The sequence below is a fragment of the Myxocyprinus asiaticus genome, chromosome 17 (assembly GCF_019703515.2).
Source record: "Myxocyprinus asiaticus isolate MX2 ecotype Aquarium Trade chromosome 17, UBuf_Myxa_2, whole genome shotgun sequence".
Lineage (NCBI taxonomy): Eukaryota > Metazoa > Chordata > Actinopteri > Cypriniformes > Catostomidae > Myxocyprinus > Myxocyprinus asiaticus.
In genome coordinates this window covers 6,925,141-6,937,243 of record NC_059360.1, presented here as the reverse complement: position 1 = coordinate 6,937,243, position 12,103 = coordinate 6,925,141, and the positions used below count along the sequence as shown (strand labels likewise).

The window sequence follows — 12,103 nt, the reverse complement described above, 5'->3', positions numbered from 1 at the left end:
TTGCATTGATTTGCTACACGGAATTCGGGCAGATATTTCAGGAGACATCGGCGTTAGGCACGGTTATAACCATAATAATACGGGTAATAAGAAGGTTGTGATTAATTGTATTTATTTTTTCCCCACAAGAGTGACCGATGAAGTAACCGTTTTTGAACTTGCAATTGCGAGGTGCAGTGCTCTCAAGTAGCCTAGCCCTTAAGGGACGGATACAAAGGCTTATTAAATGATCCACAAATGTAGACTGTAACAAATGAATAAACGATGACATGTAGGCTAATTCTTACACTAGTCTTGTGCTGGTCACTGACTATAATTTTAGTTTAAGAAAGATAACGCTTTTAGATGTTTATGTTACAATCCAATAAGGATCGCATGCAGCTGTTTTATTTTTGACGCTAGGCTTATATGTAAAACAATCTGTTTGATGTATTAATAAAAACGCTTCGATCAAGGACCAAAGGCCACAGCATTAAACAAAAAAATCTTTTTTAATTTTTTTATTATTATTATTATTTTTATTTTTTATTATGGGATTATATTTTTGCATCATGTAGCCCATAGAACAGTTTCGGATTCAAACTAATAGATGAATTTATACGTTTACATAATCAAAAAGACTGACATAATAATGATAAACAATAATAACAATAATAATGTCCTAAATTGAATATTAAGTATTCAGTTTTTGCTTATGCATATTTACATTGAATAGTTGGTGTAACCCGAAGATATTGTAATGCTAGGCTACAAGTTTCCAAACAAAAGCCCATCCAAAATATTAAACTGCTTCAAGGAACTTGTCCAATCGCGATACCCATATGCATATGAGTCCATACTCAGATACAAAAAATGACTAAGAAAATCGTGTTTATATATATATATATATATATATATATATATATATATATTTTTTTTTTTTTTTTTTTTTTTTTTTTTTTTTGCTTTGTGGCACTGGTCCAGCATCAACACAGATAACATCACTGGAGGCGCCAAATGCGGCCAAGCACCATTACGCCCAGTAGCGCACATGCAGAATGGCCTTATCATCCTGTGCACAGCATATTGCATTAAACATGCTCTTGTTAACAAAAAATAGATGTTATAGCTTTACAGCTAGTTTTACAATAGAGTACTTAAAATAAATTCAAAGGCAGGATGAGCACAGAAAAAGATTGCCATAAAAAAGTTCCATATCTTGGCGAGAATTACATTTTAAAGGTTAGATTAGGGTCTCATAAATAATAATAATAATAATAATAATAATAATAATAATAATAATAATAATAATAAAAACAAGATAGTGATTCCAGCTCTTTATTTGTACAATGCCTTTATTAAGCATATTTACATGAATTTATAAAAATATATAACTAAAGCTTTCTTCATATTTACATTAACTTTTCATTTCTTTGTTCACATATGGGGTTGTGTGAGGGTTTTACATAACTATATAATGTATTTTAAAATGTACTGATGTGCATGATTTCCTTGTTAAGATCACAAATTTCATTTTGCATCTGCTTTGGTGTCATTTTCATAAATAGCTTAAACAAAAACAGAATTTTTACATATTGGTTTTACAGCCAACCAAAAAACAACTATTGTCTGTAGACAGAGTAAGAGTTACAGTAAAAAAAAAAAAAAAAAAAAAATTTGTAAGCCTATACATTCATAAGGATTTACAAAGATCTTTTATTTTTTCCTACAGAAAGCACTGAACATTGGCTCGAAGCCTCGAACCAAGACAAAGCCATCGGAGGATGTGCACTGGTTGAACTTACGGGCGTTGTTTTCTTGAAATGCGCTCAATTTATGTTGATGAGGTAGGAAGACTAAGTCCGTGTATGCTGCTCAGGGCCTCGTGCTGCTTACTTAGGGGACTTGGGGGTTTTCTGTCTCCTGCGGAGGATAGAGAGGATATGTTTAGGAAGAAAACAGACTGAAACTCTCTTCACATCAGATCACACTTTGTTTTTGTTTTTGTTTCAGAATCTTTTGTCAAGGCTACGGGAAATCATTCAAAAAAGATGATCAGATTTTCTCTAAATATAAGATGTTAAATAATTACTAAAATGTTCTCTAAATATCATGAAAATAATTCAGATATAAAAGCTTGTAAAACTTTATTTTGAGCTCATTTTGTGCTGCCAACTTGGCCCTCTATGCTATTATTTATGTTGTTTTAATTTATTATAGGCCACTGAGATACTTTATGAGACTTTAAAGCCTTACAACCTGATTATATGTATTCTTATATTATGAGACTTTAAAGCCTTACAACCTGATTATATGTATTCTTATATTAAAAATAATGATGAAATTATTTTATATATATATATATATATTTTTTTTTTTTTTTTTTTTTTTTAAATCTAAATATTAGGCTTAAAATATAGTAATGAAATCTGAAATTCGGTGACGATTCGATTTGATTATTTTAGAAGGATTCATAATCATTTTACAAAATCTGCTGAAGACACAACTGTAAATGGAGGGACAGTTTCCACTAATAGGGAATATAGACTACAATAGGTCTGAATAAAAATACACCAGGTTGTACATTCACTGGTTCAAAAAAACAAAAACGAACATATTTGGATAAGAATTAAATGCTTGATGCACTGTGCGGAACACAAGAACGCACAGCAGTCTTTACTGAGCATTCTTTGCATTTAGGGAGTAGGTACAGGGAGCTTTGGTTTATGTGTGCCTGCAAATAGAAACAGAAAATGAATACTGATGTTACATGCAGTGTCTATATATGATGTTAAAGGATAACATGTCTTGTCTGTCTTGATGCCAACTAACAAAAAGACAGTAGGTCTACTTAATTTCTGTTTGTTAGTTTGCGTCGGACGTTATCCTTTAACATCATATAGACACTGCAAATCGTCTAAAGGGAACATTTAGCTACCGAAACAATAATTAAAATATAAATTAAATCTGTCATGAATACAGGCAGTTAAGTGTCATCTTTAAAATTAGCAGGGTCGCAGAATTAACGACTTAATGACGTATGAAATAATAATCACGAGTAAAGGCGCGCAGTAGGCCTACCTGTCCAAGTGCGTTCTTAAAATTTTCCCAAATTTGTGTAGGCTCCTATAGTGGTGCATAAAAGAAAACGAATCATTTATTTTGCTAACACTGACCCACACAGTTTTGAAAAATGACACAGAAATCTGAACTAGGTGGCAAAAACTTTCTTAATGCACGCTTTCCCCATGCTCTGCGTCTGAGAGCTCACGTTACCTTAGACGGCCTATGCACACATTGAGTATTATTACAGACATTATAATCGATTATTAAATTCAGAAAATGATGTATCGAATTTTCATCATCACATCAATGCACCCCTACTAAATCGTCAATAAATAAATACTTATATTTTGGTGTGCAACAAACGTTTTGGGTGGCATTTGCACACCCTGGTACACCCGTGCCTACTCAACAGTAGACATGCATTGCGTATTAATGAGGCAAATAATTTCATGATGTCAATGTTGGACCTTAAGTGGTGAGTTCCGGCTCCAAATGAGGGCAAATGCTTATAGCTACTGCTCAGATGACCCTACATGACCTCAGTCCGACAAAAAACTGTATTTGCAAGTCTGATTGTTTAGGTGAGAACGCTTGTAGCCAATCAGGTGTAGGCCTAAATGAGAGCAAGAACCGTATATGAGTAATAACCAAATATGAGCTCTTCAGCAAAGGCCACAAAAGGCTCTGGAAGCCACAAGGAAGTCGTCTTTTTGTTCCTTGCTTCCTTTTCTGTTTTCTTTTCTTTTATTATTATTATTGTTATTATTGTTTTTTTTTAATTATTCTTTAAATTGGCTACGCCTATAATACCTGATAAAAAATAAAAAAATAAATATTTAAAAAAATGCTTAAAGCCAGTTGAGATGAAAATCCACTCGAGATTATACTGTACACTTTATAAAAAAATCCCACTGTAAAAATAAAAAATAAAATAAAATAAAAACATTATGTATAAAAATACAGTAAAAATGTCAACAACTTGACAGAACAACCTGTACATTTTTACAGTTTAAAACGGTTGTTTTTACGGTATATTTTACGGTGCAGTACCGTCGTTTATATTATTAAATGATAAGCTTAATTTATTTACCTTCTGTGCCTGTAAAAAAATCTGCTTTTCAATTTATAATGTATCGTTAATCACCGTTGTAATTACAGAATTATGACATGAAGTTCATCAATAGAGGCTCTTCCAGGAGCAATGACCAATAAACATGGAGAGACAGTGCTCAGTGTGACTCACACAAACACTAAACACCATCAGGGTAACCTATGTGAACTTAAAATTATGCAATAAACATTAACTAAACTATATCAAATATAACACAGACCATCCCAAAGTACATAACTGATATTAAAAATAAGAAGAAACATAACTATTCCCATAAAATATAATGTCTTGTTAAACATAATATACATTTTAACCATTAATTATATGGGAAAATCATACTTTCTACATCTAAATAGTTTTATTTTTTACAAAATGTTACCGTAAAACTACCAAATTTAATCGAAAAGAACAACAGTTAAAGTGTGATTGATGTCAAATCATGATTTGTACCGTCTCGCACACCATGTTTGAACGCCATAGAAGAATGGATGTCACTCGGGTACATCGTCACACCACCGCCCGGGTGGGAGAGGCTGGTGCCCTGGGTCTGCCAGTGATGCCCTGTGCTCACATAACTGCCTGGACCGCTGTACACGCCATACTGGTTGGAGGGAGAGTAAGCGCACGCCGGGACATAACTAGACAAAGTCGATGAAGGCTAAAGAACCAAGAGAAAATATGCACAGACAAAGAAAATAGAAAAGTAGATTTGTTTCTTTCTTTTTGTAAATATTACATCGTGAATAATTCACAGATTAAGAAAAAAAAAAAAAAAAAAAAAAAAGCACTTTACATTTTTCATATAACAGATTACGTGTACATATAATTACGACAGATATATTACTAACAAGTGTATTTATAAGCAGCTCAATACAAATAATTAGGTTACATATGAGTAAATAATATATTTGTATTACACAGTACTGGTAAGTACACACAGTGTACAAAAAGGCCATCTAGATTATGTGTGAACAAAACATAAAGCCTGTACCTATCAGAAACAGTAGGTGATAAAGTTGATGTAATGTTTACTGTACCTGAGGGTATTTAATGTCTGCATCGATAGCTGGTTTGTCTATTCCATTGACTCCATGAGCAGAAGGAAATGCCGCTCTATTGACACCACCCCAGTCCTCCATTTTTGGTGCGTACCCTTCAGCGCTAGAGATAGCTAGAAAAAAGCAATTTAACAAAATGTAATTTTTTGATTTGCATGGCACCATCGAAAAATTACTCCAAGCAGCATAGCTTTACAGTTTTAACTTATGTCACAATTGGTTTCGTTTTCCCTTTAAATGTAATTATTTTAATAATCTTTCAAATACGTTCCAAAAACGTTTGAATCACTAAAATAAGAGAAATGCTGCATATACACTGAAATGGATTTTCAATAAATATAATTTGAAGAATTACATAAGGTTAATATAGATGTATTTTTTTTTACACGTTTTTATTCCGAAATAAATTACATTTAAAACATGATGGTTAGCTATATCAAATGGGGTTCCATTCGCGATTTGGAAATATATCAATTTAATTTAAAAAAGTCTCTTTCATAGAAATTCTAACTAGAAGTTATAGATAATTAATAAGTCAGAGTACCGAACTATAAGTCAGAGTACCGAGAACGTGAAGGCCTACCCGTTAATGTTATTAATGTCCAAGAATACTTCGCCATACCAAGATAATGTCTCATACAATCATCTAAATTAGATTGCTATGTTTTCTAAATTCCATATATGTCAATGGGTTCTTTAAGCTTTTCTTAAGTTTTTTAATTTAAAATCTAAAGTTAATTTTTTAATGCACCACAGGTTGCATAGGCCTCACCGGCTTGCATTATGTATGTGCCACAAATCAAGCATATAATGAGGCCTATGGAATCATTGATGTACGCTTAAAATGTTGTGGTCTCACCCATATATCTGTACAATAAATCTCACCTGTTGGATCCATGAAAGCCCGAATACCCAATATATTGCTGACCGTATGCGCTGAAGGCCAACCACGGGAAATGCTTACATGTCCACCCGTGACAGGGACACCGGCTGTATTGCTCATTTTGGTCCCGGAAGGAGACATTGCATTGGGGTATGAATACGGATATATATGGTTATAGGAGATGCTGGACTGCGGAGGGACTTGCTTGCCATTCTCATACTGGATGGGCTGGGAGAGGTTTCCAATCTTGTTCCTTAGTATCCGACTGATGGAGCTGACCGAAGGAACGTTGTATTTATCACATACTCCATCCGCGAGAAGACGGTCCCGGATCTCCCATGCGAAAATTCCCGGGTCTCCCTGTTTGTATTCCCGTATGTTTTTTACTACATTTGGAGTCGTAACGCGTGGTTTGCTCCCACCGATTGCGCCTGGCAAAATAGACCCAGTTTCGTTGTATCTCGCCAGGATTTTACTCACACACCCATGGGATACCCGGAGCTGTCTGCTTATGTCACAGGGTCGAATCCCAAGCTGGGCTAACTCCACTATTCGTAATCTTATAGCATTGGGCAAAGGACGTCCATTGACAAAAACTCCCCCGAGCTGATTCACCTCCCCGTAGGTTTGCTCTGAAAGAAACCAATTGCATTAAACGTATGGATAATGAATGTGGTAAAGCAGCATTGCAAAGCATGTACATATTCAGATGAGCTAACCAAATCATATATTGCTACGTAAACATGGCGATCGGCTTCTTTCCTTTCCTTTTCTTCATTCTCTTTTTCCCCCAAAAATGTTTACTTGAAATTGGCAGCGCAGATAGACAGTGAATAGGCTATTATTTGCCTGATAGAATTCATTTGTTATTTTGGGTAAATTTATAGGCTACAGTAACCCATAGCACTGTAGCGTTATTTAATTTTTTTAATGATTTACATGCCCAAAACTAAAGCAAACAACTGTCTATTAAAATTCAAGGCTCAGTTTACGGTTATTTCTAACTTAATGAAACAAAATCCCTGCCGATTAAGTTTACTATTTACCCATTTGTTCTTGCGATGCGTTAATTTAAAATAGCTTCCCCTCGATGGCTGAATGCAGCAGCATGCAGCATGTGGAGATGTTGAGAAGTAGTAGACTTCTAAGTTTCGGGAAACCTTTTGTCTTTTCCGGCGGCAAAGCTTCTGCATGCAAAACTTAAAAACAGTCCAATGTAGAATGGTATAAGAGTGACCCTCTCCCGTTAAAGAGGGATTCGTCTGATCCCGCAGGCTGAAGTTGGCTAGAGTTCATTTGACTAGTCCTCCACGTCAATCTAACTGGTTACACGCAGAGCGATTGGTCGATTTCATTGGCCCATGAGTCTTCGGATAGGCTGCATGTGCGTGCAAATGTGCGCCATCCAGAATGAGCAATTTGAAAAAAAAAAAAATGTCAATGTATTAATTCAGACTGGAAGGGAAGATCAAAGCTGCATTTAACCTTGGCACACATTTATGATAGGTTAAGTAACATAAATTATTTAAATGTAAATGTATTAAAAAACCAATGGCAGTAAGATGTGCGACAGAAAAGCTGCTTAGGCGTCCGTGTTCTAGGTAATGTATAGATTACGAGAAGAAGGCAAAATATATGAAAGGAAGACGGCTACTTTGTCTTGAACATATAGCCTAGCCTACTACACGTTGAATTTGATTAAATTGCACTTTTTTGCATTTTCAAGAATAAGTGTATATCAGATGAAAGCCTGATGATCTAGCCATGTGTAGCAAAACGATTTGTGACTCGAATATCTAGGCTATTAAGCGCTTAAATCAGAGCCCTTTATTTATTTCTGCTTTAATTTCTAATCCATCACTAGAATTGTAAAACACACAATTTGCAGTCACTTGCATTTTATTGAAGTAAACAGTCAATTTTGCCATTTTAGTTAAACATTTAAAATTATTTGGAGGACAAAAAAAATAAAAATAAATGCTCCATTAGCGTGACTGTCAATGTATAATAAATGAAAAAAAGAAAAGAAAAAGAAATGAAAATGCTTAAAATGAACTGTGTACATAACATGAAAAGGTATTAATTTATTAGCACACGAACACCAAAAAAAAAAAAAAACAAACAAACAAAAAAAAAAAGTCTCAATGTAATCGATATCTTTGTCACTGGAATACCCTATAGAAAATATGGGTAGGACTACTGACTGAATTCCAAAGACCAGCATTATCATAGCATGCTCACAGAGTTTCCTGTTGAAGTAAAGAAGGTATAGTTTATTAGCTCACAAAATTTAACTTGTAAAATTTTACAGACGACCCAATAGAACGAAAAACAGTGTAACCATCCATATGTGTGTTGTTCACATGTTTCTAACTTAAAGGTGCACTCAGTAACTTTTGGCTTTGTGTCATCTTGGACTTACACTGACACCTAGCGGCTTGGATGCAGCACAATTTGAAATCAATAGTTTTCAGTTTCAGATGTCATTGTAGAAATATTATTCACAGTCAGTCATGATTACTTTAATCAATAAGTGAAAGTGTCAGTACTGAGATTAAGCGAGTAGCATTCAGCTAGTCATGTGATTCTAACATGGCAGCCCCCATGTGCAGACCCACTCCACGTAGAATAAAATAGCTTTTATAAGGTTACTGATATGACCGGAGTCTTAATTTGAATGTGAATGATCATGATTTCCTACATATATTGCAAAATTACAATTCATGTCTTTAGGAGTTAAACTTTTTTAATGAGGAATAAATTATTGAGTGCACCTTTAAACACACGGATAATGTAGTTCCAGACCATCTCACAACATTTGGACAACATGTGCAGGCAGCAACACGAATAGCAATGGTTAGTTTGATGTAACGAAGGCAATGAGCAAAAATGTTCTGTCTCCTGTGTGCAAAAAATACTTTAGTATTTTAAAAATACAACGTTAGTGTGACTACACGGTCCTACAATAAATAGACATTAGCATCACCTACGTATCATAACCATGCCCACAATGTGTAAAGCGAGATGTTATCACTGTGAGTGTTAAAAAAAACAATCCTTTCTATGCCATGGTCAAGACTCATCGACACATGAGCTAGATGGCGAACAGAGAGCCAAAAGTCTCCCTCCTCTGGATAAATTAGGGAGTACACTTTGTTTTCCAATTCTGACTATACACAATGAGGTTAAAACGGAACAAACGAATATCGAAAACGATTCACGGACACATTTGTAAATCATACCGACGACAAACACATTTCGTTGGTGTCTTCCACAGGATTCACAGGTATGCACGCTCACCAAATTTATTATTAAAACAGAAACATTTAACTTAATGCCTGTGTTAAGGAGTCTGTATCCAATTGCTATGTATGCTTATGTGATGCGCGTCGGTAATTAGAATTTATATGATTTTTTTTGTGTGTGCGCTAAGCTGATTTTATTATTTATTTGTAAAATGTTTGTTTAGTTTTAAGTTTTATAAACGAATACACTCGAATAGTTTGAATAATGTGAAAAGAAAATGTGGTTCCCTCCAAAGGCATGAGGTGTTTAGCGTTTGTCAATTTAAGATAGCTACAATTTTAGTAGCCTACCTAAAGGGAAGAAAACATTAACAATATATTTCTAAACAAGAAAGAAAGCAAATAAAGAAGCAGTTCCACAGATTCTTTCTTATTCTTTCTTTCTTTCTTTCTTTCTGTTCAAATGCGTATAAATAAAATACATAAGCATATATAACGCACAGATTTGATGACAAATCAACATGCTGAAAACTGTATGTTTAATACATATTCTAAACGGGGAATGACACCCATCTTTGTTGCTATAATATCTAATTCAATAGTCGATGTCGTTTTAAATAAAACTGTGGTTCGCGCAGGTTTTTAATCCCTTCTGCAACAACATATAGCCTACATGATCCAGTATGATCAAATAAACACTTTGAACTGACGTTTAAATAGCATACTTTCAGTTTGAATATACACAGTTTGTTGTGTCCATATGGTTGGGTTGTATTATTGCAATATAAAAAATCTAATTATCACTCAAATAAATCCGTCTTGCTATTATAGCGAGCCATTTATCTCACTCTTTCCATTCAAAGATAAAAACCGACGCTGCACAATTATACATAACGATAGAAGGCAGGAGGTGTGCGCCATCTCTCCCTCTCTCCTTATCTGGATGTATCTGAAATCTAAACTCTGCCAATATACCAATATAATTGATTTCTGGTTATGTAAAGACACTTGAACGGCGAGATGGGGTCTTTCACACGGATGACAAAAATTCTTGGCATGAAACTGTCAGAAATAGAACAAATAGGCCTACCTATTATTAGTAGATTATTTGTATTATTATTATTTTTTTTCCCTCGCGGGTTCATGCTCGAGTCTTTAAGCGCTGTCGCTGTCCATCACGTGCTAAAATGTCACCTCAGAGATCGCACGTCATAAATCCATGTAAATTACTTGAGGGAAAGGTTTAAATTTGTTGTCTTAAATGTTAAGCCTACATTATCTACATAGTTAGACTACATTTGTATTTGTGAGTATTTTGTGCAGAAGCATCTATTACTAATACACAGTCATTGTTTCGTTCACCTGCAGTGCGTTTGCAATCTATTTTTTTTTTAAATGTATTATTATTATTATTATTACTACATTAGTTATTTATTCATATGTAAGCTATATATAAAAGTACCCCGAAATTGAAGTCAGATTGTAAAATGCATGAAAAGCATAAAAACATATGCTGGAGTGTATTGCTAGGGTTCTCCTGCAGGTGACTTGATGAGGCTGGGTTTTTCAGAAGCACTAAGAACGTTAGTCGCACTTAAGTAGGCCTAATTCATTTCTATGGCATGTTTCCCCAAAAGGATCGTTTTCTCAGAGCACGTAAATCCTTCGTGTATTAGGAGAGCCTCGGAACACTCCTAAGTCCTTTAGAGATTTTTAGAGATAAAGGGTTACTTCACAAATTAAATTAATGCAATTCAATCACTATAAAAATATCGTACACAATTCCAACCCCCGATGTTTTTCATGTCTTAAAGTCCCCATTGAGCAGTTTTAATGATAAACGTAATTGAATATTATGCCTTAAAAATGTTTGTCTTAACAGTGGCGCCTGCGCTCCCATTGACCTGAGAAACTTTTGCTTTCAGAATATTTCCTACACACTCCCATGGTGAAATCGTAAGGATTCATACAACTTTTCTTAATTTACCTAATTGTATGATATCTTAGGACTGCACTTGTATGAATTCCTACCACTTTCACTACAGCCAATGACTTTGCTAGACATCATTTCCATTTGGGCATTTGCACTGATGAAATCGTACAAATGTATACAAATTAACTTGTAGGAAATCATATGAAATAGCCAACTTGTAAAATATGTACGAATTTTCAAAAGACTGGGTTGATATTTCACCAATCATGAAATGTGTCCAGTGTTTCTGTTGGCTGTTTAAAAGAACTAGCAATGCCCAGTTTGCGAATTAATAATTATTTTGAGTGAATTGGCCAAAGGGGCGTGAAAAACTGTCTGAGGATGGGTTTCCCGATAACGTTGCAACTTAAACTTTTATGATCATCTTAACTGACGGCTGTTTCCCAAACCAGCATGTAGATTTCTCGTTATAAAGTAGAACTTAAATGCTTCGTTATGGGAGCTGTCCAGTCCAAATTGGTGCTGATCACTTTGGCCAGTATCTCCAGGAGATTGTCTTCTCAACTTGAAAATAATATGGAAATACTAACAAACACGGAAGTTCATTATAACCTTGTCGAGGCGCCGAAATGAATTAACTGTTTCAGAATTTAATTAAAGAAATAATGATGGCTTTATTAAGACAGAGTTTCAGATGTACTGATGCCCAGTCATAGAGTTGAATGAAAGTGACGCACTAAATTAATGTAACGTGAATGTACGCGATGTGAATCATGAGGGGCTCTCACGTAACCTTTGGCTGGAAACTGAACAAATGCACACAGAACA

At 34.7% G+C, this 12,103-nt stretch overlaps 1 protein-coding gene across 2 annotated transcripts; it reads right to left on the bottom strand.

Moving 5' to 3' along the window:
• Positions 1-1,315: 1,315 nt before the first annotated feature.
• On the bottom strand, positions 1,316-7,371 carry LOC127454911 (paired box protein Pax-1-like). Of its 2 annotated transcripts, none has more exons than XM_051722447.1 (5): positions 7,144-7,371; positions 6,100-6,729; positions 5,194-5,327; positions 4,607-4,814; positions 1,316-1,902 (listed from the first exon to the last, which is right to left on the bottom strand). In XM_051722447.1, the coding sequence occupies exons 1-5, from the start codon at positions 7,145-7,147 to the stop codon at positions 1,814-1,816; spliced, it is 1,065 nt and encodes a 354-aa protein (XP_051578407.1). In that variant the 5' UTR covers positions 7,148-7,371; the 3' UTR covers positions 1,316-1,813. The 2 variants fall into 2 exon arrangements, with proteins under 2 accessions (XP_051578407.1, XP_051578408.1); XM_051722448.1 differs by having other exon boundaries at positions 4,619-4,814.
• Positions 7,372-12,103: the final 4,732 nt, after the last annotated feature.

Coding starts and splice junctions, on each gene's coding strand:
- LOC127454911 (XM_051722447.1), bottom strand. Junction 4,815..5,193: donor CAGACATTAAATACCCTCAG/GTACAGTAAACA, acceptor TTGGTTCTTTAG/CCTTCATCGACTTTGTCTAG. Junction 1,903..4,606: donor CAAACATGGTGTGCGAGACG/GTACAAATCATG, acceptor TATCCTCCGCAG/GAGACAGAAAACCCCCAAGT.